This window comes from Xiphophorus couchianus, chromosome 13 (genome assembly GCF_001444195.1).
Source record: "Xiphophorus couchianus chromosome 13, X_couchianus-1.0, whole genome shotgun sequence".
NCBI lineage: Eukaryota > Metazoa > Chordata > Actinopteri > Cyprinodontiformes > Poeciliidae > Xiphophorus > Xiphophorus couchianus.
In genome coordinates, this window is record NC_040240.1 from 332,316 (window position 1) to 357,934 (window position 25,619).

The following is a 25,619-nucleotide window of genomic DNA, read 5'->3' on the forward strand; positions in this document are numbered from 1 at the left end:
ATGCCTTGTGCTGTTCTCACCACCCGTGTCAGTTGTTTCCTCTCCAATGCTGTGCAGCTACCATACCACACAGTCATGTTGAGGCAGAGGATGCTCTCGATCATCGCCCTGTAAAAGTTCACGAGCAGCCGTGAGGAAAGTCCAGCCCGTCTCAGTTTCCTGAGGAAGAAGAGCCTTTGTTGTGCTTTCTTCACCAGGTGGGAGGTGTTTGTGTTCCAGGAGAGGTCAGAAGTGATGTGGAGGCCCAGGAACTTGATGTTGTCCACACGTTCCACCACTTCTCCATCTATGAGAAGGGGAGTGTGAGCCGTCCTCCTGGACCTTCTGTAATCCACAATGACCTCCTTGGTCTTCCCTGTGTTCAGCACCAAGTTGTTGGCTGAACACCACTGAGTGAGCTGCAGAATCTCCTCTCTGTAGTGGGTCTCGTTGTTGTCTGAAATGAGACCCACTACTGTTGTGTCGTCCGCGTACTTCACGACTGTGTTGGTGGGGTGGATGGCCACGCAGTCGTGTGTAAACAGGGTGAAGAGAGCTGGGCTGAGCACACAGCCCTGCGGCGTGCCTGTGTTGAGGACCAGTGGGGACGATGTTGAGCCACTTATTCTCACCACCTGAGGCCTGTTGGTGAGGAAGTCTCTGATCCAGTGGCACAGTGAAGCGGGCAGCCCCACCTCGACTAGCTTCAGCACCAGCTTGTCTGGGATGACGGTATTAAATGCTGAGCTGAAGTCTACAAATAGCATCCTGACCTCATGGCCTCATACCTCCTGATTTGTTCCACATCCTCCTTAGAAAATCCATACCATAGCCAGATTACTGAACCAGTGCTGTTACTTTTTGGAACTAGTTCATCTGACTCTATTTCTTTCTCATTTAGCTTCTCACCTGAAACGCCCGCTGTCGCCATATCTACTCCTATCTCCAAGTCTATATGCGCATGCTCCAAGCAGCGTGTCAGGCAAAAAACTTTCAGGTTGGGAGGGAAGGATTGGGGGCGTGCACATTAGTGATGCATCCATGCCGTGTCAGATAAACAACACTGGCAATTTATTCTCGATGGTTGTGATAAAGCCATTTTATGTAATACTGATTGATCTGCAGTTATGTTAATCGTGAGCAGTCTGCTATATCTTTATCTCCACATTGTGCTGGCGGTATTGGTCCACTGATAAACAACTTCGTTTTAGTCTACACGTTTATCCCTAGCGGGATCGTGGGGGGTTCTGGTGCCTATGTCCAATGGTCAAGGTCACCACTTCATTGCAGTGCAACACACAGACAGAACACGCAATCATACACACACACTCAACTTGAGGTCATTCAAACTGACAGTCATGCTTTTGGACAGTGGGCTGGGATTCAAATCCTTCTTGCTGCAAGGCAACAGTGCTACCAGAATTTCAGAATTTCTGACTTTTGTTTGGCCAGATCATTTGCTCCAATATGAACAATATTCAGCTGATCAGTGGTTAGAGAGAGAGTATTTTTTCTGTTATATGAGACACTGTGTCATTAGGGAAGGAGAGTACTTTTGTGCTCTTATTATTACAATGACTGATTCCGTTTATTGTCTCATCATCGACAGTAAGCTCTTTTGGTATGTCTTCTGTTTTCTTGGTGTTCACTTTGGGGGGTGAATGTGTTGATCTGGCCTCATACCTCTTGTTGATGTTTGAAGGTGAGGTTTTTCAGTGGAATTCCCATGCAATAAGTATGTGTTATGGCTCAGGCTGGTTAAGGGGGATTATTTTGGTTTCAGTTGGTTGCTTATTTTCTTTGGTGCAGCAAGTGTTGAGGTTGAATGTGGAGCAGTTGTTGATAACAGGGGGATATTATGGCTCAAAGCTGGCCATGCTGATTTGTATAAGTGAGGGGTTCTTCCTCTGTTAGTCATCTCATCAGATTCAAAATGTGAAACTTTTCTGTTGGCTTAGCTCCAGAGAGTCCCAGGGTGTGGTGCATCCGACCTCTCTGTTGTTTTGAACAAGAGTTGTTTAATTTCTAGAATATTTAAATCAATATTGACCTCTGACCACTGAATCTTTATTCCTACCGATTGAAGTCTTTGCAAAATACTTACCTGGTCGTTGCTTTGAGTCATTAGTAGAGTAGAGTTGAACCTGGATTGATCTCAGCATTCTCCTCCAACTCTGGAGTGGAATCTTTATTTCTACTGATTGAAGTGTTTGTATAATTTATTGATGACACTGGTGTCTGGGACATCAGCAGTCCCAGACTTATCCAAGATTTTAAATACAGGGTCCTGACAAGATGGAACAAAGTCTGGGTTTTGTGTATTTTTGACTTGTTGTCCTTAATTACTTGCAAATAGACCAAAGCCTTTAACATTTTCTAAAGAAATGTCCAAAGCCATTGTATAAAACCAAATGTTTGACCAGCGATAATTTAATCCTTGAAATTTATTGAATGTATTGATTTTTCAGGGATGACGATTCACTTGAAATGACTCTGACTCTTCTACCACAGCTGTCGATGTGACCAATGCAACTAAAATGTAAACAGACAAATGTTTTCTTTTCTCCTGAACATCCAGGTTTCCTCTCCATAATCTGCCCCTGCTGTCTCAGTGGCTGAAGGCTTGCGGCCGGGGGAACTGGCATCCTCGGCTCTGGTCCTCCATTTGTTCTGCCCATTTCACAAAGAAGTGCTACGACAGTAGTGGGGAAAAAAACACCCTTCTTCCAGATGCCATGCCCACGCTAAACATCCACAACGACTCAAAGGTGAGACACACAGAGGCACAGATGCCAATCATTTCTTTCATTTGAGCACACAGCCTGTAACAGTTCTTCTTCCATCACCTCAGGCAGATGGTTTGACCTCACCACCAGCAGGGGAGGAGGTATGTAGCCAAGTGGAGAAACTTTTGCCACAGATTGTATTATGTGATAAAATTTCAATAATAATGTTCTGTGTGAACAGGCCTTTTTTGCAAAATATAATGCAGTGGAGCTCTACATCAGCAGACGCATTTACCCTCCTGGACTAACCTATGTAGAGAAGAACACTTTCAGGAGATTCTGCAAAAGATACACTATCATAGGTTAGTCAAGTTCTGGGATCAATTTTGTTTGACAACTTTTACACCAGATGGACTATTGCGACAGGGACACATAATTCAGCACACCACTTTAGATGGTTAAGGCACCTCTTTTAGTGATGCATCTTTAATCTAGTAGGTTTGATAGAGCTGTAACTTGCCATAGTTATCTAAAATGGAACTGACACACTCCAAACTGGATGCTGTTCTACGCAGTATAATTTTCTTACTTAAGTATAGATCAGGAAATCATCTCAGGTAAACATAAAGATGTGGAAGACACTAAGAGTGATGGAAAATTGCAGGACCCCTTATGATGAAGATGATCATATGAGACAGTGTTCCCTCACCTGGGTCCCCTCCTATAGTCAGGCTTGGAGGTGGGGGACATTGGTGAGTGCCTGATGGCGGGGCTTTAGCCCATGCCCATCCAGGGCTTTAACCCGGATGGGCATGGGTTAAATGCCATGCCCATCCGGGGATGCTAACCCCATGGTCTCCTTGAGAGGGGGTTGGACACTCTTCGACTCTGGAGTTGCTCTTGGTCAGAGGCTCAGGGCAGGAGTGGGCATACTTCTTGCCCCCCATTTTGGTGCCTGTACATTGGGGTTTACCCCGGTGAACAAGATAGTAGCCTCCCTCTGACTACAAGTGGGGGTGCAGGTTCTGACTGTTGTTTGTGCTTACGCACCAAACAACTTCAGATTGCCCATCCTTTCTGGAGACTTGGAGGAGGATATTGTAGAGTGCCCCTCTTGGGGATTCCCTTGGTCTGCTGGGGGCCTTCACCGCTCACGTGGCTAGACCTGGAGGGATGTGGTTGGGAGGGGCGGCCTCCCTGATCTGAACCTGAGTGGTGTTGTGTTGTTGGACTCCTGTGCTTGTCATGGATTGTCCATAATGAATACCATGTCCTCCAGATCAATTTCAAAATCCTTAAATATTTGATTATGTACAACCAATGCAGACAAGGAAGTTGTAAGATAATATACATCCAGCCTACTGCAAATGAATAGCTCATAATTTAGATGCAATCATTTCATGTTATTACTTATATGCAATTTGTGGGACCACAGTGTGGATTTTTTTTCAGTGCAGGAAAAAGTTGCATATATTTATTTGTGGGACTGGGCTGGAAGTGCCAAAACAAAAATGCTCAGCCGGCTTTGAAGCCAGTCTAGCCTGAGTCCGGCTGTGCAGTGCAAAAAGGGCTTGAGGGCCATTTCTCCACCTCACATGTCACACCAACTCACTCTTTCTCCCTCTTGTTGGCATTAGTGATTAGTGGATTATGTCATGTGCTGTGTACCAGGAGCCAGGTCATGTAGACTGGCTCATGTAGAAATCGTCTTCGGATTCAAATCTTACCTGTGAGCTTCATTTTGACATCTATGGTGTACATACACAAGGTCTCTTACATGGTGCATTAAGTTTAAAATTATTAAAACATCCTTAAGAGTCGGGACAAATAAAATCCACCTAGATTAATACAAGCAACAAATAATTGACACCAGTATTTTAGCTTCTCTGCTACAACACTGATGATTTGACCTGTTGACAGATGACAAGCTGCACATTGTGACAGGAGACCAGATGCGCTTGGTTCTGAGGAGTAGGCAGCAGGTTGAAACGGCTCTTTTGGACTTTCACAACGAACTTAACCACCTCAATGTCAACAAGTGTCTCAGACTGCTCAACGAAAGGTTTTTACATGTTTATTTTTCCCTACATGTCAGAAATTACTTGTAGTTATCATGCAATCATTGTTCACAGTTTGATGTTTGACAGGTATTACTGGCAAACAATGAAGCCTGATGTGGTTCAGTGGATCAACAACTGTTCTCGGTGCAGCCTGAAGATGAAAAAAAAGCCCTGTCATCGAGCAGAGGCAGATAGATCTGAGATGCAGTCTCTGACTTCTGCACAACATGCCTCACCCAGGTGATCTGGTTCCAGCTATTATATTGTTGTTGAAGGCAGGAATATAACACTCCCGACACTTACTGGCACCTCTGACAAGCCTAGAAAACTTCATTTTTACTACATTATGCATGTACAGGGTGCTTTACAGGAAAACAGAGTAAAACACAAAATACAGTAGTAAACATTTAAGCATCTCATAAGATGCATTATGATTAGGGGTGTCTCGATACCAGTTGTTTTCAGACCAAGTCTGAGTACTTCAGTTTAGGTACTCACCAATACCGGTAATTAACAAATTAGTACTCATAAGATACACAATAACTTTTGAAAACAAGTTAATTGTATTTAGAACAAGGTGGTTTAAAAAGGCATCTGCAAGTACCTAAATTCAAATACTGGCACTTGATCTGAAAAATACTTTTTTTTTTTTTTTACCCCTCCAGGGGGTCTTTTGTGGGCTCTAGTGTCCCTTATGTGACAGTAGGCTGACAGGAAACGGGGAAGGAGAGGGGGGAAGACATGCGGCAAATATCGTCGGGTCCGGGAGTCGAACCCGCGACGGCCGCGTCGAGGACTCGAGGCCTCCAAATATGGGTCGCGCTAACCCTTACGCGAGGGTAAGCGTAAATAGTCTTTTTCAGCACGCCCTGAAAAAGACTATTTGCCAGAATTTAAATCTGCAGCCTGGCCCGAATTTTGGGTTAGCTATTAGTTCACTTTATGCTTCATTATTAACACATGTTCCAGAGCTGTTCTAGCTGCCATGTCTGTTGTCGTCTCATTCCTGGTCTGGCAAAACTCGCAATCACAGTAACAATCTCTGGATAACACAGTTCTCTGTTTAGTATTTCTTTTTCTTCTTAGAACACATGGGCATACTGTTCTGTTTTTTGACAAAAGAGGCACGTTGCTGTCTCGACTTCACATTCATCCGCTGTATCTGTGTCGATTCCTCATCTTTAACACGGGCTTGCTCTAGGCTGAATCTCTCTCCTCTCGCTTTTTCATACACATGTCTCCACTATCTGATCTTGAATTATATCGTTCTCCAGCGTGCCCAAGTCACGTGATTTCGGCCGTTTTCTTGACGCATTCATGAAAGCATCCACTGAAGAGTCAGTGGATGCTTCAGGGCACTGAGCTCTCTGTCTGAACGTGTGTTGACTAGGACTACATGACTCCAAGGAGTAAAGTATGCATCTTGCGCGGCAACAGCCTGAGCAAATGTATCTTTGTCCCCCAGTAAATTTGCAAAAATTCTCTGCATTGGTGTTCCTATACAGTGCAGTAGAGTGGTTCCCCTCACCAAATCCTATGCATGAATAGTTCCACTTGCAACTTTAAAGGAACTGTAAGAGTCTTTCCACACTTTATACTCCATGAATAAATCAGATGCCCCAAAATTCAGTGGAACTGGCAGGACCAGCTACATGGAACTGGGTCCTGGTGCAGGTCCCTCTGCAGCTTCTTACTGATTGTTATCAGAGATAGCTCTCTCACAGTTGTTCTTACTTTTCTCTGGGTTATTAACAAACGTCCAAATGTTGTGTTGCATAAATAAACAGTCCTTTAATTCACTTTATGCTTATTTATTAACACATGTTCCAATGCTGTTTTAGCCGCCATGTATGATGTCTTGTATTGTTCTTGGTCTGGCTAATCTCACAATCACAGTAACAGTCTCGCAATAACACAATAACATTACTACATTACAAAACATAAGAGGCTTTGGAGTGCACCTGGTGCAGCTGAACCACTGCTGCAGAATTATTCTCCCACTGAGGGGAGTGTGTGTGCAAAAATCAAGTAACGTTCAGAGTCTTGCTGATTTCTGATCACTTCCGTTGGTGAAATGTTACACGTTTCCAAAACTTTGTCATTGCAGAGAAACAGTTAAATGTATTCAGCTTGGTGATGACATTATGTGGAATATCAAGACACAACCGATAATATGCAAATTAACACAAATGGTAAGCTAAGACTTGGTCAAACTAATAGTCGTCTTTATCCTTTATTAGTCAATCAAACTTTAAAACACTCTCCATACTGTGACAACCTGCTTCTTGTACAAAACTGACTGCATTATTTACCTTTCTCCTTTGGCCCCTACTATTCTCTCTCATTTTAAGATGAGTCCTGATCACGGCCAATCTCTCCATGGATTGCCCTGATTGGTCCGCTGTTCAAACTGGTTTCTTTCCTGTTTGTAAAGATGTCAGTTTCTCTCCAGAGTGGCACATAGCAAGAATCGCCTCCACCATTTTGTCAGCTTACAGTCATATGCACAGAAGTCATTAAATTAAACCCAAGCCTGTTTTACCCTTTGTGTTTGTTAGTCCCTTTTGCGCTGCATATGGATCTGGGCTGAGAGTTTTTTGCATTAGCACTTCTAGTCTGGTCCCAGCCTGCTACCTGGAACCCCAAGAACTATGGTTCCAATCGAACCAGCCAGACAGGGCTGGTTTGGAGTCAACTGTTAATTGGTGCATTGTCTGCTGGGAGAGGGATAGAGACGAGTTGTATTCCAGGGGCCTCGTGTAAAGTGTGCGTAAACTTAAACAATGAAACTGAACCTCATTTATTCTGACACAATAACATATCGCACAAAATTAATAGAATAAAAATAAAAGTGGGAAATCCTCACTCGAATGTAAGTAACTGTTACATTGTTATGTGACAGTTCTTGTCACATAACAATGTAACTGTCTGTGCGCTGAAGCTCATGAAATGCATGTTATCTGTGGGACACTTTCATTCTCACTGAAAAAGAAAATGGGGTTGGGTCAGCAGATTATCTCCAAACATGTCAGGTTTGATTATTTTTAAGGTGGAAAAGACAATCACACTTATATAAGTAGCTGTGCAAAGGTGTGCTGCGTAATTGTGGAATGCTTGGCACTGCTGAAGACATTGCTAATTGAAGGATTTGGACTGAGCATTCGATCACACTCTGAACAATCGCCTACATGGGCCCTGGGGACACATGTATAAAAGAGTGTGCAGCTTTCATACTAAAATTTGACGGGTGCTGCGTACAAAACCTCAGATGTATAAAACCGCGCAAACGTCACCCATAAATACCTGGTAAACTGCCATCACGTGTCCCAGTAACCATGACAACAGTGCTTGCTGTTGTAGTATAAATAGTTCTAATATATATATATTTTATTTAAAGGGCCCTTTTGAGGGCACATAATGTCACCTCACAAAAAATAACGCATAAATTATGCAGCTCACCTTTGCGCAGTTTCTTATATACGTGTGATTATTTACACAACTTGATCCTCTTAACATAATCAAGGTTTGGAATTAACCTGCTGGTTTGGAATTAACCCCGTTTTCTTTTTCAGAGAGACTGAAAATGTCCCACAGATAACATGCACTTCATGCGCTTCGGTGCACAGACTGCAGTTACATCTTTATGGGACAAAAACTGAGGAAATGTACTATTTACATTTGAGTGAGGTTTTCCCATTCTATCATTTATATTTTCTTTATTTTGTGGGTGTGGCGTGTTGTCTGAGGATAAATGCAATTCAGTTTTATTGTTTAAGTTTAAACAATAAAAGATTAAAATCATGAAAAAACATTAGGTTCGATGCTCCTTGGTCTTAATGATGCTGCCACACATTTTCACGGCAGGTAAAAAGGTTGCGTATATTTACGCAAACTTTCATGGCACTTTAATTTTCAAACATGCCAACTTGTGCAAAAACATGGTGCTGCACATGTTTTGTGCATACACATGCTTTGAGGGCCCTGATCTCTTAGTCAGAGAAGCATTTATTTTGTGTTGGACTTTCTCGATGTGTCATTTTAACGCGTCGTCAAAAAATTCTCATCATAATCTATTCTTACCCCTAATTTTTTAAATGATTATAATGACATATTCAATTGCATTTTATTTTCTTTCAGTTAATATTTCAACAAGCTGAAAGGAGGATCAACATCATACCATCAGATCAATAAATATATGCAACTTTTTGCTGTGCAAAATTAATAGAGTAATTTGAAGCCAGGCTTCAAAGCTGGCTAAGCATTTTTGTTTTGGCACTTCCAGCCCAGTCCCACATACAACTTTTTCTCCCACTGAAAAAGAAAAACACACTGTGGTCCCACAAATTGCATATAAATAATAAAATGAAATGATTGCACCTAAATTATGAGCTATTCATTTGCAGTAGGCTGGATGCATATCATTTCACAACTTCCTAGTCTGCATTGGTTGTACATAATCAAATATCTAAGGCAGGGGTCTCAAACTCCAGTCCTCAAGGGCCGCTGTCCTTCAGTTTTTAGATGTGCCACAGGTACAAAACACTGGAATGAAATGGCTTAATTACCTCCTCCTTGTGTAGATCAGTTCTCCAGAGCCTTGCTAATGACCTAATTGTTCTATTCAGGTGTGGTGCAGCAGAGGCACATCTAAAAGTTGCAGGACAGTGGACCTTGAGGACTGGAGTTTGTCACCTGTGATTTAAGGGTTTTGAAATTGTTCTGGAGAATGAATTTACGCTCTGTGCTCTACTGGGATTACAAGTGCCACTTAAAGCAAAGATTTGAATGGTAAATGTCATTAACATTTCTCCAATTGAACCAATCAGAAGTTGGCAAGACTCTGAACGAGGGGATTTGTGCATTTCATGTCACTCCAGCGGGGGAAACTAACGTAAGACCGGGGACAGGGGGGAGCATAATATTGGATATTTACGGGAAAAAATGGTAGTTTCCTGGCCAACACGACTTGGCGTCGGTAGCTTTAGCAAGATTTTGATTTTTTTTTTTTTTTTTTAGAACTTACGCTTTTATTATTTTTACAGAGCAATTATACGGCTATACATCAGTAGTACATAACACAAGTGTTGGCAATATGAAGTTTTCAATAAATTAAACATCTTAGCATGACATCTTACGACCTCAGCATCACATCTGTGGCCTCATCACCATACAACCCTTAAATAAGGATACACTTTGGGCAGGAACCATATGCCAAAAGACAAACTTGTTGGACTTATTTACATCAACACAGCTTCTGCTGGCCCCCAGCGCAGGCTAAATGTGTTTTTTTGAAGTCTTAATGAGTAGGTTATCTTTTCCATTTTATACAATTTGCTTACTTTTTGAATCCATAAGTCATAGGTGGTTCCAACTGCATCCACCTGATTGTAATGCATTTCAGGGCTGCTGTAAAAAGGACATTTAACAGATATACTTTGGCCCGTCCTTGCAAACCATCTGGTATAATACCAAGTAACGCAACTGTAACATCTTTTGGTATAACTTCCGGGAAGATATGGTTTATAGCCCTGTACACCTCATCCCAAACGTTTTGTAGTTTGGGGCACGACCAAAAAATGTGTGTATGATTGGGGACCGCTGAGCCGCAGTTTCTCCAAAACAAGCTTGGTACTTTAGGATCCATCTTGGCAACTACATCTGGGGTCCTGAAATGTCTGCTAATAATTTTCCATTTATATTCCCGCCACGTATGTGAGTTTGTGACTCTATGGGCCTCAGTCCAGACTCCCTCCCATGTTTCTTCAGAAATTATTTTGGCCGTCTCTGCCTCCCATCTTTGTTTTGTCCAAGTGAGTTTGTTAAGTTTCATTGATAGAAATACATATATAACTTTGCTATAATTTTTTTATTCCCTCTCCCTTTCTGGAAATGGATGAGGAGGTTTTCTATTGGTGTGGTACTCTTTCCCAGTCCCTGTGTGCAGACAAAAAAGAGTGCAACCTTAAATATCCTCTATTCCCCTGGATAGTTAACTTCCTCTTGGGATTGATAAAAATTCACACAAAATAAAAGTACATTTGCTCCTGTGTTCCAGCAGCTCTGACATGTTGAATCGGAGGTCTTGTAGGCCTGTGACGCTACTGAGTCAAAAGTTTCTCTGTAGACGATAAAAGAAAAAAAATCCAGACACCTGGCTCTGCCTCTTTGTGAGACACTTGCATCACGTTACCTCTCTCATTATGGGACAGAATTTTGTACGGGAGCCATTGGCTGCCTATGAACTTTGGGGAAGAATAACAGATATTTTTTTGTGGGAAAGGGATTTGTCTTTGTTTATGAACGTTTAAAATGCAAAACTGGATGGTCTTTTGTGAAAGGAAAATAATATATTTTTGTCATTCATTTGACCAAATGATCTACCACTTTGAGGTAGTTTATTGCCCTTGTGTGACCGATTACATAAAGCTAACTCTATAAAAACCTACTTGTCAGGAATGATACCAGGCTGGCACACCTTAAAAATTAACTAGATGACCTTGTCATGTATGTAGCCATGCTACATACACTAAACAAAAATATAAATACCCCATGACAAATATAAGAGTTTTATGAATATTTGAGTTACACAATATACACAGAAACTCAAAATATATTTCCAGTAATTGCTGATCTTCATATCGGCATTGATAACATCGTGGTATGGTCCTTTGTAGTGGATTGACAGTCCTTTGAACGTAATAGGGGTCAGGTTGAGGAATTTGATTTTGTCCAGGTTGGCTTCTCGTAGGCGGTTACGGATAGTCTGAGGTGTGATGTGTCTGTAGTGCAGACCAATAGTCTCATCAGCTGTTTGTGTCACTGGTCTTAGCCGATCCCATAGATGGACGAGCCGGATGTGGTGATCTTGTCCTGGAGATCATAACAGAGATTATATTTCTGTTCAGTACACATGACTGTATGTAACACTGTTTGTATTGCATGCAGTCATACAGTATGTAACACAAACAGCTTCATGTCACTAAAGAACTTAATGTCAAAATATTTATGTTTAACATAATTTCCAGACGAGTTGAACTTAGCAGAAGTACAAAAAATGTAACACACATGAATGTTAAAACTAAGCAATAATGCATGAAAACTAAAGTGATTTCATTGACTTAAGTGGAAAAAAAGTAAACATGAAATAATTATTATAATTATATTTCTGTGAACTTTGGTTTTGTGTCTGTTATCTGACTGTCTTTTTTTCCCATAATTGCAGTGGTGATGATGATGACGATGATGATGACGACGATGACGATGATGGTGATGAATATGATGGTGGTGATAATGATAATGAAAGAGGCTGTGTAGATGGGGTTGTAGAGGAGGAGCATACGCTGGAGTCTGTGGAGACAATGGTGGGTTTCTTCATTCACCTTGATAAAATAAAACAAGCAACAAATTCTACAGCAGGGCGGTGGTCTCTGAATGGCTACGACGATGAAAAGAAAACAAAATAAAGGTGTTATTTGATTGTCATTTGACTATGACAATCAAATAATTCAAGATGATCAAACTAAACGTTAATGTACTCAGATAGTCACTTGATACAGTATAGGCTTCTGGTTTACACAGTTTCAAACAAATGTCCAAAATGCAGTTCTGTGTTGGTTTATTCCAGGATTCCAGGAAAACTACATTGTACAAGTTCACAGGATTCGTTGCTGCTTCTCCCGCTCTTGAGCTTCATGTGTAAAAGAGTGTGCAGCTTTCACACTAAAGATGGACCCTACAGTATATATATATAAAAATTCCCTTCTCACCCACCGTGGGTGGTTCTTATCCTCTGAGCTCAGGTCCTCTACCAGAGGCCTGGGAGCTTGAGGGTTCTGCGCAGTATCTTGGCTGTGCCAAGGACTGCACATTTCTGGACTGAGATGTCTGATGTTGTTCCTGGGATCTGTTGTAGCCATTGGTCCAGTTTGGGGGTGACTGCCCCGAGGGCCCCGATGACCACAGGCACCACTGTGGTCTTCACCTTCCAGGCCCTCTCCAGTTCCTCCCTGAGGCCCTGGTATTTCTCTAGTTTCTCGTGCTCCTTTTTCCTGATGTTGCAGTCGCTTGGTATTGCTACATCTACCACAACGGCTTTCCTCTGTTGTTTATCCACTACGACAATGTCTGGTTGGTTCGCCATTACCATTTTGTCTGTCTGGATCTGGAAGTCCCACAGGATCTTAGCTCTGGCGTTCTCCGCCACCTTTGGGGGTGTTTCCCACTTTGATCTCGGGGTTTCCAGTCCATATTCTGCACAGATGTTTCTGTACACTATGCCTGCAACTTGGTTATGTTGTTCCATGTACGCTTTCCCTGCCAGTATCTTGCACCCTGCTGTTATGTGCTGGACTGTCTCAGGGGCCTCCTTGCACAACCTACACCTTGGGTCTTGTCTGATATCTGGGCCTCTATTGCTCTGGTGTTTAGGGCCTGTTCCTGGGCGGCCAGGATGAGGGCCTCTGTGCTGTCCTTGAGTCCAGCTTTTTCCAGCCATTGGTAGGATTTACTGATATCAGCCACTTGGGTTATTTGCTGGTGGTACATCCCATGTAGGGGCTTGTCCTCCCATGATGGTATCTCTGGCACCTCAACCTCCGTTCCCTGTTGTCTGAGACATTCACTGAGCACATTGTCTGTTGAGGCTTTGTCCCTGATGTATTTATGGATCTTAGTTGTTTCGTCCTGGACTGTGGTTCTCACACTCACTAGTCCTCTGCCTCCTTCCTTGCGGCTCGTGTACAGTCTCAGGGTGCTGGATTTGGGATGGAACCCTCCATGCATTGTTAGTAGTTTTCTAGTCTTAATATCTGTGGCTTTTATCTCCTCCTTTGGCCAGCTAATTATTCCAGCAGGGTATCTGATTACAGGCAGGGCATAGATGTTTATCGCACGGATATTGTTCTTGCCATTGAGCTGGCTTCTCAGGACTTGCCTTCAGTAGCGGCTGGTGCTAAAAAAACTGAGGGAGGCGCACACAAACAAACAAATGAAAAACAAACAAAACAAATCTTAAAAAATAGCACTATTTGAACATGAATTTTGCCCTCCTTTCCTTCTGCCCTGCAAATTTCTCAATTACATTCTTGTTAAAGTCAGTCATCTCTGTGACTAGTCTTTTCTCCATTGACAACATGGCCAATGCATTCAGCCTGTCCTGAGTCATTGAGTTTCTCAGAAAAGTCTTGATTCTTTTCAGAGTTGAAAAGCACCTTTCAGCTATGCTAAGTTTCCCCCAAAAACTTAGCTTCATTGCATTGTCTAGGTGGCTGCGGCTGTTTTCGTGCCGTTTGCATTTTTCTGAAAGATGTTTTAAGTCTCTTACCCCAGTTGTTGTCCACATTGCCTCCGTGCCAGAACTTTGAAATAGCAAACACGGAAAGCAGTAAAATGCATTGCTTAATGCAAACGTAACCGTGAATCGACCTAACGAACTGCAGCTGCGCTAATGAGTCGAATCGGGGATTGTCCAATCACACAATGTTTTAAAAAAAATGAGCCAGTACTGACACTTTACCAGTAATGACACAACAGAATGGGTGTGTCCGGGACGCAGAGCGCTGCGCCCTGTGGAAAACCTTAAACAACCAATTAAAAGTCAGCCTCAGATCACCTGCTTGCCAAAAGTTGATGCGCCTACATACACACTCATTAGGACGGCGCCCTGCACATAGGAAGTGTGCACAATGTGAGCAATTAGAATTATGTATTTACTATTTTAATAAATTCTAACATGTCTATTGGACACACAGTATGAATAAATACATTTCTAAGTATTTTGCAGTTCAGAATAGAAATCATTTATTATCTAAACAATTTAAAGGGGGCGGCGCCCAAGCGCCCCCTACTGGCCAGCCGCCACTGCTTGCCTTATTCGTTGGAGGTATTTAGCTGTGGCTCCTTTCCTTGTGACCTCATCGAGGTTGCCATTTGCTTGTGGTATACCTAGGTACTTGTAACTGTATCTCTCGCCCATCTCTATCTCTCGAAATGGGCGAGATATATATATATATATGTATATATATATTTATATACTGTATATATACGTATACAGTATATAATATATATATATACTGTATATATAGTGTATCACAAAAGTGAGTCACCCCTCACATTTCTGCAGATATTTATGAATATCTTTTCATAGGACAACACTGACAAAATGACACTTTGACAATGAAAAGTAATCTGTGTGCAGCTTATATAACAGTGTCAATTTATTCTTCCCTCAAAATAACTCGATATTCAGCCATTAATGTCTAAACTGCTGGCAACAAAAGTGATATTATATATATATATATATAACCCCTTAATGCATGAATTATGATCCTTTGTGTCAGGATTTTTTTCCATACTTATATAACAGTGTCAATTTAAATCAGGTGATCAATTGTAATTTTCTCCAAATACACAGTTGTTATTTGTAAAATACATCAGTAGTATTGTTCTTTAGGGTTATCTGATGTCACAGTATATTTTTTTTACCTGCAAAGTCGTCTACAGTAGAAGGGGGGACCGGGTCAGTTGGCGTGCTTGTTTGTCTGGCGGCCATATTGGATTTAACAAAAAATTATTTCTTGCATTTGCAGCTGATGGCCTGGTCACTACAGAATACACTATCTAATACACTATTAGATAGAGTATTTTATGATGCATTAGTGTCCACTTCAGTGGTCTGTGTGAATTTATAACATAAAAATCCACAAGAAGCACAAGAAAATGGCTTTTAGATAGCTGTCCACTGTAGTGACCACTATTCATGAAAGGGCTATATATATATAATATAGTGGTTTAAGTATTGTCAGTAATGTCTGCCAGTAACATAAACCAGGTGTATAATGAGCTCAGCACTCGCAGCCTGCCCCAGTTAGCAAACACCTGGTGGAACTGAGTGGGGAAGGGGAGGGGCTCTGTGAGACAGAACCTCACTAACTTGTAAACTGCAGCTTCAAGGAGGAGCTTTGTGGAAATAAGTGAAGCTTTGTGAGAGCAAGCATTTAGGCACCCCAAATGGTTGCCACAGGAGCTTGAAGAATTTGTCAAACATGCATGAAAGACTGAAATCAACACTCTAACTATGTTTTTTTTTTTACAAAGGAATAACATTATAAAAGTATATAGGGTTAAAAAAAAATCGATTTTACATAAAATCTGTTTTGTGGAGCCAGAATTAAACAAATTAAAGTGTTTGTCAGTGACGTTTATTCTCATAAATGGTTCAGTGTCAGAGTCTTATTAAACAGTATTTTTTGGTGCATATGGTATGGCATTGTGATGCTTGTCATTGTAAGTTTCAAACGGTAATGAGTCGAGCTAACAACATTCTCTTGCTGGATATTCTGTCTATAATCAGGTTTAGCAGGTTCTAATACATACAGTAGTTTGAGCTGGTAATCTATTCCATGTTCTTGTCCTAACTGGTAATGAACATCTGATTTTATTAGGTTTTAAAACCTGTCATTAGAGCAAACTTAATCATGGAGCTGATACTTTTGTTTTGCCTCCTAATCCAGTCTGTGGAGACACCGCCATTCCCTGTGTCCTCCAGTATACTTCCCCCCAATCCGCAGCCAAGAATTCCCATACTTATCCATCTGAAAACCCCTTGTCAACTTCAAAACAAAGCATCTATCATTCTCCAACCCAGGATTCCCAACTCGACCCTTGTTGCCAGGATGTGGCCCAACAAAATGATGACCACTGTACATTCTGACACATTCAGGAGCTGTGACGTTCAATCCAGTAACCAGAGTCTGTCAAAGGAGCCAGCTGAACCTGAAGATCCCAAAGGAACAATTAGCTCTGAAAACAGTATTAATGTGCATCATTTCATCAAAGAGCAGAGTACAGCTGGCCCATCCCTCGTAGAGCCACATCCTACTTCTGAACAAACTCAAAAAAACAGTCATGGACAAAAGACCAAAAAATCCAGAGATTCCCAGAGCCAGCGGCTATACCAGTGCTCTGCAAAGAGGAAGAGAGGTATACAGGGAGACAGTTTCCTTCAAGGGAGTTCCAGCTGTGGTCTAGAGCCAGTTGTGGCCCCAAGCTCCAAACCCTGGCCTGTTTTCACCATTGCCAACTCTGCAGTGGCACAGGGAGCTCAACTACCTCCCAAAGTGGATGGGTAGGACACAAAACTACTCTTTTGCTATATTTTGCAATTTTTTAATGTTAAGTCATTTTTACTCAGCTTTCCTTTGCATTTGTGTGTATCAACAGTCCACCTGTACATCAGAAATCAAAAAGTCTTCAGGCCCGGACCATTATCCAGCAGTGCAGCCAGGCCAAAGTTAAGGTCAGACCAGCGGTAGATGGTGCTGATGCTGATTGGGTCCAGGTGAGTGAGTGATTCTGTAATGGCTTCAAATATGCTTAACATATGTTTACATTTGATACACTGTTTTTATATTGGCATTGATGAACACACACACACCTTTACAGGAATGTATTCATGAACATACACAACTCCATAGTTTTATGTATATTAACCATTTCAGTATATGTAGACAAAAACTTAATTTCGAGGTATTTTATTGTAAAGTCAATAAACTTTGATAAATACGTCTTTGTCAAACATTAGCTACATATTTCTCTTTCTTTTTTTCAGAAAAATGTTTTTCGTATAACATGTCAATTCTGCAATAGACAGCATAGATAATATGTGAAAGAAATGCAACAGACTGAATTATTTTCTTACATAAACTGCCTTAATACCCAAACACATCACATCAGAACTCCTCGGCCAGAAAACATGAAAAAACTATATATACTATGTATATATACGTACATGTGCATATAAATATACAGAGCTATATTATTCGGTATTATAAATATTATTATAATTATTTAATCACCTTTGTTTCTCTGTAACATATTTGTATTATTTTGTATATGTATAAATATGTATTGATATTACTAAATAAATTACATGTGTGTATATATATATATATATATATATATATATATATATATATATTCTTTTTTTTTTCTTTTAACACAGTTGTGTTAAAAATAATAGTCCCACATCACTAGCCAGATAAATCACTGTTTTTGATGGAATTTCAACTTTTACACTACAGTAAGTTTTTAGAAGGTTTAGTAAATGTTTAGAAAACCAACAGACCCAACAGGCATGATGTGCATTCTGCTGATTCTGTGAAACTGAGCCATTTACTAAAAGGGATGTGTTCAAAAATGTGATTATGTGAAAACAACAGATACTTATGTAAAGATCAAAGCAACTGACGCTGCCTAATGTGGATTTGTTCTTGAGAAACGGAGTAACATGGATTGTTCAAGACACTGTTCAGAAGAAGAATGTTCTTTGGTCAAAAAATTAAAAAAGAGGGGAAAACCTATAAAGAAGTGTAGAAAATAATAGGCTGTTCAGCTAAAATGGTATCAAATGCTTTAAAATGGCAGCCAAAACCAGAAAGTCGAGGAAGAAAAAGAAAAACAGCTTTTCAAATGGCTCAGTCTGTAACCAAAATGGCAAAGGCTCAGCCAATGATCAGCTCCAGGAGGATCAAAGAAGATCTGCGAGTGGCTGTGAGTTCTGCGACAATCAGACATTAATCTGAAGCCCCCACAAAGTCTCATTGTTAAAAAAAGACATGTACTGAAGCGGCTACAATTTGCCAAAGAACATATTGACTGGCATCAAAAGAAATGGCGTAATACACTGCCTGGCCAAAAAAAAAGTTGCCACCTGGATTTAACTAAGCAAATAGGTACAAGCCTCCTATTGGATAAGTACTGCATAGGTCTTTCAGCTGGCAACAAGTTATTTAACCCCAGCTGATGTAATGAGTAACTCCTCATTTCTTAAACAACCATGGCAAAAGACACATCCTGTGGTCGTGGAAAATAATAATAATAATAATAATACATTTTATTTCAAAGGCGCCTTTCTGGCACTCAAGGACACCGTACAAAGAGCAAAAGTAACAGAAACAATAAAATGTAGCAATTAAAACTAGATAGAATAAATACACAACAATGTATCTATATGGAATCTATATATAAATCTATGTAAAAAAAATCTATATAAAAATCAAGCAAACCAATTGTGTCATATTGAAAAGGCAGATCTAAAAAGGTGTGTTTTAAGTTCGGTTTTAAATTTAGGGAATGACTTTATGTTTCTAAGGTGAGGTGGTAATGAGTTCCAGAGTTGGGGAGCAGAGCGACTGAAAGCTCTGCTCCCCATGGTAGTAAGACGGACAGAGGGGACAGACAAATGGATGGAGGAGGATGATCTGAGGGAACGAGAGGGAGTGGCAATATGAATAAGATTGGAAAGATATAGTGGGGAAATATTGTAAAGACCCTTAAAAGTATACAGAAGAATTTTGTATTCTATGCGGAACTTGATAGGCAGCCAATGAAGTCTTTGCAAGATAGGAGTGATGTGGTGCATGGATGGGGTTTTAGTAATGATACGGGCAGCTGAGTTCTGGACCAGTTGAAGCTTATGAAGAGATTTCTGGGTGAGACCAAACAGAAGGGAATTGCAATAGTCCAGGCGTGATGTCACAAGACAGTGAACAAGAATGGCAGCGGAATGGGAAGTAAGGGAGGGGTGAAGACGGTTGATGTTGCGTAGATGAAAATAAGATGAGTGGGTAATATTGTTAATATGAGACTGGAAAGAAAGGGTGCTGTCAAGAATAACACCCAGACTCTTTACCTGAGGGGAGGGGAAAACAGAACAGTTATCAATTTCAAGACTAAAGTTTTTGATTTTGGCCAGATTAGATTTAGTACCAATGAGAAGGACCTCCGTTTTATCACTATTAAGCTTAAGTAGATTAGAGGAAAACCAGGATTTAATTTCAGTCAAACAGTCAGTAAGCGAGGATGGTGGAAGGTTGGAGGCAGGCTTACTGGAAACATAAAGCTGGGTGTCATCCGCATAACAGTGAAAATCAATGTTATATTTACGAAAAATATTACCCAGGGGAAGGAGATAAATAATAAAAAGAAGGGGCCCTAAGACAGAGCCCTGGGGAACTCCTGATGTAACAGAGGAAGGCTGGGAAGAAAAGGTTTTGATCCGAACGAACTGAGTGCGGCAAGAAAGATATGATTTAAACCAGTTTAGAGGAGTCTGAGTGATACCAATGGAAGACAGTCTATTAAGTAGGGTGACATGACAAATAGTGTCAAACGCTGCACTCAAATCAAGTAGGATAAGAATGGACAGCAAGCCAGAGTCAGCTGCCATAAGGAGGTCATTAGTGATTTTTATGAGAGCTGTTTCTGTACTATGGAGGGGACGAAAACCAGACTGAAACAGTTCATACAGGTTATTGTTGGATAAATAAGTGTGAAGTTGCGATGCTACTATCTTCTCAAGAATTTTAGAGATGAAAGGCAAGTTGGAGATAGGACGGAAATTATTCAGATTGTAGTAATCAGCACCAGGTTTTTTTAAGATAGGAGTTATGGCAGCAATTTTAAATGATGCGGGAACTTTTCTAGGGGAAAGAGAGGGGTGAATAATGGTAGAAATAAAAGGGATTATGGTTGAGGCACAGGCTTTAACCAGGACTGTGGGAAGAGGATCAAGCAGACAGGTGGACGAGTTAGATTTATGTATTAGACTTGTAATTTCTGAAGTTGTTGGGAGCTGGAAGGAAGAGAAGGAATGGGCTGGAGGAGAAAGTTCAAAAACAGAACAGGGGAAGGGTTGTGAGCTGAGTTGCTGGTGAATCTTTAGAATTTTGCTGTCAAAAAATGGCATGAGAGAATTACAAAAATCAGTTGAACACAGATATGAAGGTAGAGAGTCCGGGGCTCGAATAATGTTCTTATAAAGTGAGAATATTGACTTGGTGGAACCTTCATTTGAACAGATTAGACCAGTGTAGTAGAGGGACTTGGCTTGAGTAATACAGTCCTTATAGTGTAATATATAATTTTTATACATGCCTTTATGAACAGCTAGTCCAGTTTTCCGATAGAGCCTGTCAAGTTGCCGTCCTTTGGCCTTCATGAGCCGAAATTCAGGAGTAAACCAGGGGGCAGAACGAGCAAAAGAAACAGATCTGGTTTTTAGCGGAGCAAAAGACGTTAGTCTGTTTAAGAAGGGTCAAATCATTGGCATGCATCAAGCAGAGAAAACATATAAGGAGATTGCAGAAACTACTAGAATTGGGTTAAGAACTGTCCAACGCATCATTAAAAACTGGAAGGATGGTGGGGAACCATCGTCTTCCAGGAAGAAATGTGGTCGGAAAAAAATCCTGAATGATCGTGATCGGCAATTACTTAAACGTTTGGTCAAATCAAATCGAAGAAAAACAACAGCAGAACTCAGGAGTATGTTTAATTGTGAACGCAAAAGCATTTCCACACGCACAGTGCGAAGGGAACTCAAGGGGTTGGGATTGAACAGCTGTGTAGCCGTAAGAAAACCTCTAATCAGTAAGGCTAACCAGAAAAAAAGGCTTCAGTTTGCTAGGGAGCATAAAGATTGGACTCTGGAGGAATGGAAGAGGGTCATGTGGTCTGATGAGTCCAGATTTACCCTGTTCCAGAATGATGGGTGCATCAGGGTAAGAAGAGAGGCAGGTGAAGTGATGCACCCATCATGCCTAGTGCCTACTGTACAAGCCTGTGGGGGCAGTGCTATGATCTGGGGTTGCTGCAGTTGGTCAGGTCTAGGTTCAGCAACATTGTGGCCCAAAGAATGAGGTCAGCTGACTACCTGAATATACTGAATGACCAGGTTATTCCATCAATGGATTTTGTCTTCCCAAATGGAACAGGCATATTCCAAGATGACAATGCCAGGATTCATCGGGCTCACATTGTGAAAGAGTGGTTCAGGGAGCATGAGACATCTTTTTCACACATGGATTGGTGACCACAGAGTCCAGACCTTAACCCCATTGAGAATCTTTGGGATGTGCTGGAGAAGGCTTTGCGCAGTGGTCAGACTCTCCCATCATCAATACAAGATCTTGATGAAAGATTAATACAACACTGGATGGAAATAAATCTTGTGACACTGCAGAAGCTTATTGAAACAATGCCACAGCGAATGCGGGCTGTAATCAAAACTAAAGGCGGGCCAACAAAATATTAGAGAGTGTGACCATTTTTTGGTGGCGACTTTTTTTTTGGCCAGGCAGTGTATTTTGTGGACTGATGAAATTAAAATGGTTCTTTTTGGTTCTAAGGGCCACAGACAGTTTGTCAAATGACCTGGAAACTCTGAATTCAAGCCACAGTTAAACATTAAATATTAAATAACATCATAAATGTTATATAAATAACATTATTAACATTAAATAATATCTACTCTATCTAAAGTCAACAACTTTTCCCTCACAATTGACAGTTCTCTGGTCTCTCCAACCCCTCAGGTTAAAGGTCTGGGTGTCATTCTTAACAGTACTCTCTCTTTTCACTCTCATATTAATAATATTATCCAGTCTGCGCACTTCTATCTCCGTAATATTAACTGACTTCATCCATCCCTCTCACTGGACTCTGCTTTCTTTTTGGTCCAATTTCTCAAATTAATTCCCTCCTGGTTGTTCTGCCTCATAAATCAATCTGTAAACTTCAACTGGTTCAAAACTCTGCTGCTCACATCATTGCCAAAATGGCTCCATTTCACCACATCACTCCAATTTTACAACAACTTCATTGGCTTCCTGTTTTTTTCAGAATTCAATTTAAAATCCTGTTGTTTACATTCAAGGCAGTTCACAACCTGGCCTCTCCTTTTCTGTCTGATCTTCTGCACATCACCACCTGCTCATGTTCCCTTCGTTCTTCCTCTTCCATCCACCTCAGTGCCTCTTGTCTGTCTCATCAACATGGGGAAAAGAACCTTCTCTTACTCTGCTCTCCAACTCTGGAACGCTCTTCCCCCTGACAACCGTAATATTGACTCTGTTCTGACCTTCAAAGCACAACTCAAAACTCATCTGTTCAAGTTAACCTTCTCACTTTAACTGTCTAGTTATTTTGTGCCACAAGACACAAAACTGTTTAATTTGTGTTTTTAATCTTGTAAAGTGTCCTTTGGTGTTTTGAAAGGTGCTGTCAAATAAAATGCATTATTATTATTATTATTGTTATTATTATTATTTTCAGGAAAATAGTGTGTGTGTATTTAGCTCGTTATAAATGTGCTGATACTTCATTGCAGTATCAGCACATTTACATATAACGCTGAGGGGAGCGGTCGACCACTCCAAGATGGCGGCACAACGTCACGTCAGTGACAATAGGCAAGAGTGGTCCATGAGGCGTCTATTCTTTATGTATATGTCTATGGTCTGACCTGTCTTCCCAGAATCCTCTGGTCTTTAATGTATTTCCCTTCTAACAGTGCTCTCTCTCATTAGACAGTATGGAATAAAGTTAGCTAAGCTAAGAAAATAACAGTTACTTCAGGCCAACTTAGTTACATAAGAAATATTTCTTGGTTGTTTAAAAGCTAGTTTCTGGCCCCAAAGTCAAGAAATTCTGCTCATAAAATTAAATTTTTTTTCTCTCTCATTCTTGCTTGAATGAGAGAGTTGCTTGAATTGCTTGAATTGAAAGATAATGTCAATGGATCCCGTTTGCACTTTAAAACGGTTGAAACAAGTCCATGCAGCACATGAATTATGGAGCTTCAATCACTCTACTGCCACATTCAAGATGGTGCCAATGTAATGTAGGACCCAGCGTTCAATGATACGTATTCATGTCTAGGTCTCCCACCTTGACTCCCTGGAGACCGGTGGCACATCTGAGCTTAGAGCACACATCACCCAGATGTCCATAGCTGCCTGCAGAGAATTTAGCTTGTTAGCTTACAAGGTGCCTCACAGAAGCTTATGTTACAAACTTGGTCACTCCGGTTGAGTAGCAGTGCCTACACTAAGCTCAACACAATCCATACACTCTTCAGGTTTTGTTCCAGTGTTGTAGAACTCCAAGAAACTCCTGAAGTCCCAGTTCTTCGGAGAGCATTTTCTACTCTATGCCTCACCTCTGACCTGCAGTTTTCCTGCTCAGTAACCTGTTGTTAGCTTAAATATTGCCAACTCTGTTATATCCCAATTAGTAAGTTTCTTTGGATAACAAACTTGTTTTTAATTGCTTTCCTTCCTGTTTCAGTTTTAGAAGATGCACTATTTTTTATTATCAGAAATGATCATTGTGTCTCTCTTTAGATCGAACAGGGGTTGGTTGTATATGTGTGCTTCTTTCAAGGAGCTACAGAGGAGGTCACACATGAGATGGGTGAGATATCTTTCAAATTCACCTTTTTTTCATGGGAATGAGATACATCTATTGTTACTTTTTGACTTAAAGAATTGTCTTTAGATTTTATTTAAATTAACATTCTTTGTAGATCTGTATAAAGAATATTATATATAATTTTTGCTTGTCACTGACAGTCATCTTGCCTCAAGTGTAACCATTGAAACTTAGAAATGTTGACAGTTGCCTTAAACAAGTCCAGGTTTCATCCAGACTTTTTTCCTCATTAAGCGAGTCCATTCGTTTCCTCTTATTGATATAAAAGTACATTTCAATTGATTAAATGTTAAAAACGTCAAGTTTATAACAGAATTAATTAATATACCAACTTATTAATGTACCACTAAAAATGTCTCAATTTACTTTAACTTCCTGTTTAAATGTACTCACCCCTATCATTTCCATATTTTTCTCAACAGCCAACAAGTTCATGTCCACTAAAGTTTTTCGAAAAGACAGACACACTGTGTCAGTTCTCGACCTTCCTGGGAGTGTTTTACTGGTTCCCCAAGACTCCCTGGTTGGTGAGCCACTGGTTAATAGAAGAATGCAGTACAAAGACAGATGTGAGCCTTGGCTAGGGGCTCAGCTTTTCTCAAGCCTAGTTGGAGCCTGCAGACAGCTCATGTCAGAATCTGCCAAGTGCACAAAGGAGGGCATGAAGGTGGAGCATGGAGCCTATGGGCAGAAACAAGAGATCAGCATCAGATCTTTGGAGCCGCTATCGTTGCTCCTGGAGTTCTGAGGCTCACCTGGAACACATGAGACCTTCCTACAACTTCAACCGTGTCCTCAAAGAAATGTCTTAGGGAGGCTTTTCATTAAATCTACAGTCAAAACAATAAAACTTACTTTGCTGAGCACTACAGAGGACTTACAGAAAGAACATTATTAGATTCCATATCAAATGTGATCCTATCTTCAAAGCTTCTGTGCGTCCTTGTAGTGTTCTGTTATGTTTGGTTAAGCTGCACCGTATGAAGGCTGTGTTTGTTGTAAGAAGCATAGTTGCTCTCAAATTTCTGGCATGTCCAATGTCTACCTCATTGTTTTGCACATGGATCGACACAAAAAAATGTTTTCAGAGGTTTAAAATACGGTGAGAAGTTCCTAACATCAAGTGAGGTAGAGAGAATGTTTGAGCTAAGAGAAATCCTAAGGATAAATGTAATTGTTTTTCATGCTCATACTTTACTATTTAGAGAAAATCACAATGTTCAAAATTTGTTGTAAAAATGAAAATGCATTCTGAATTTATAGTTATTTACACCTACAAAAACACAAATACATGGCTCATGTTGCTTTTATTAACCAACTTGAAATAAAATCCATTCTTGATTAATAAAGCTGCTGGTATAGATGCCAGGAATGGCTGCGGGTAGTCTATTAAATATCTGAATGAGAAAAGAGTGGAATAAAAAAAAAAGTGAAAATAGATGTAATTTTACTCCATGAAATGTAAAACTTCTCTTAAAAGCTGAAGATACATTGAAGGTTGTACAATCTCTAATATCCATCTTACAGTGGGAGGAAAAAGGGTTTTGATGCAGCACTGATTTTCCAGGTTTCCCTAGTTACAAAG

The 25,619-nt window shown here is 40.6% G+C and overlaps 1 protein-coding gene across 1 annotated transcript in view; it reads left to right on the forward strand.

The window, feature by feature from the left end:
* Positions 1 to 25,414, forward strand: part of LOC114155939 (uncharacterized) — a 37,557-nt gene extending 12,143 nt beyond the window's left edge. Inside the window, exons 10-19 of the mRNA XM_028036081.1 lie at positions 2,558 to 2,747; positions 2,831 to 2,866; positions 2,947 to 3,067; positions 4,626 to 4,767; positions 4,853 to 5,005; positions 11,988 to 12,126; positions 16,276 to 16,889; positions 16,985 to 17,102; positions 23,947 to 24,016; positions 24,457 to 25,414. Coding sequence (XP_027891882.1) covers positions 2,558 to 2,747; positions 2,831 to 2,866; positions 2,947 to 3,067; positions 4,626 to 4,767; positions 4,853 to 5,005; positions 11,988 to 12,126; positions 16,276 to 16,889; positions 16,985 to 17,102; positions 23,947 to 24,016; positions 24,457 to 24,782 — 1,909 coding nt within the window. The 3' untranslated portion in view covers positions 24,783 to 25,414. The remainder of the gene's footprint in view (positions 1 to 2,557; positions 2,748 to 2,830; positions 2,867 to 2,946; positions 3,068 to 4,625; positions 4,768 to 4,852; positions 5,006 to 11,987; positions 12,127 to 16,275; positions 16,890 to 16,984; positions 17,103 to 23,946; positions 24,017 to 24,456) is intronic.
* Positions 25,415 to 25,619: the final 205 nt, after the last annotated feature.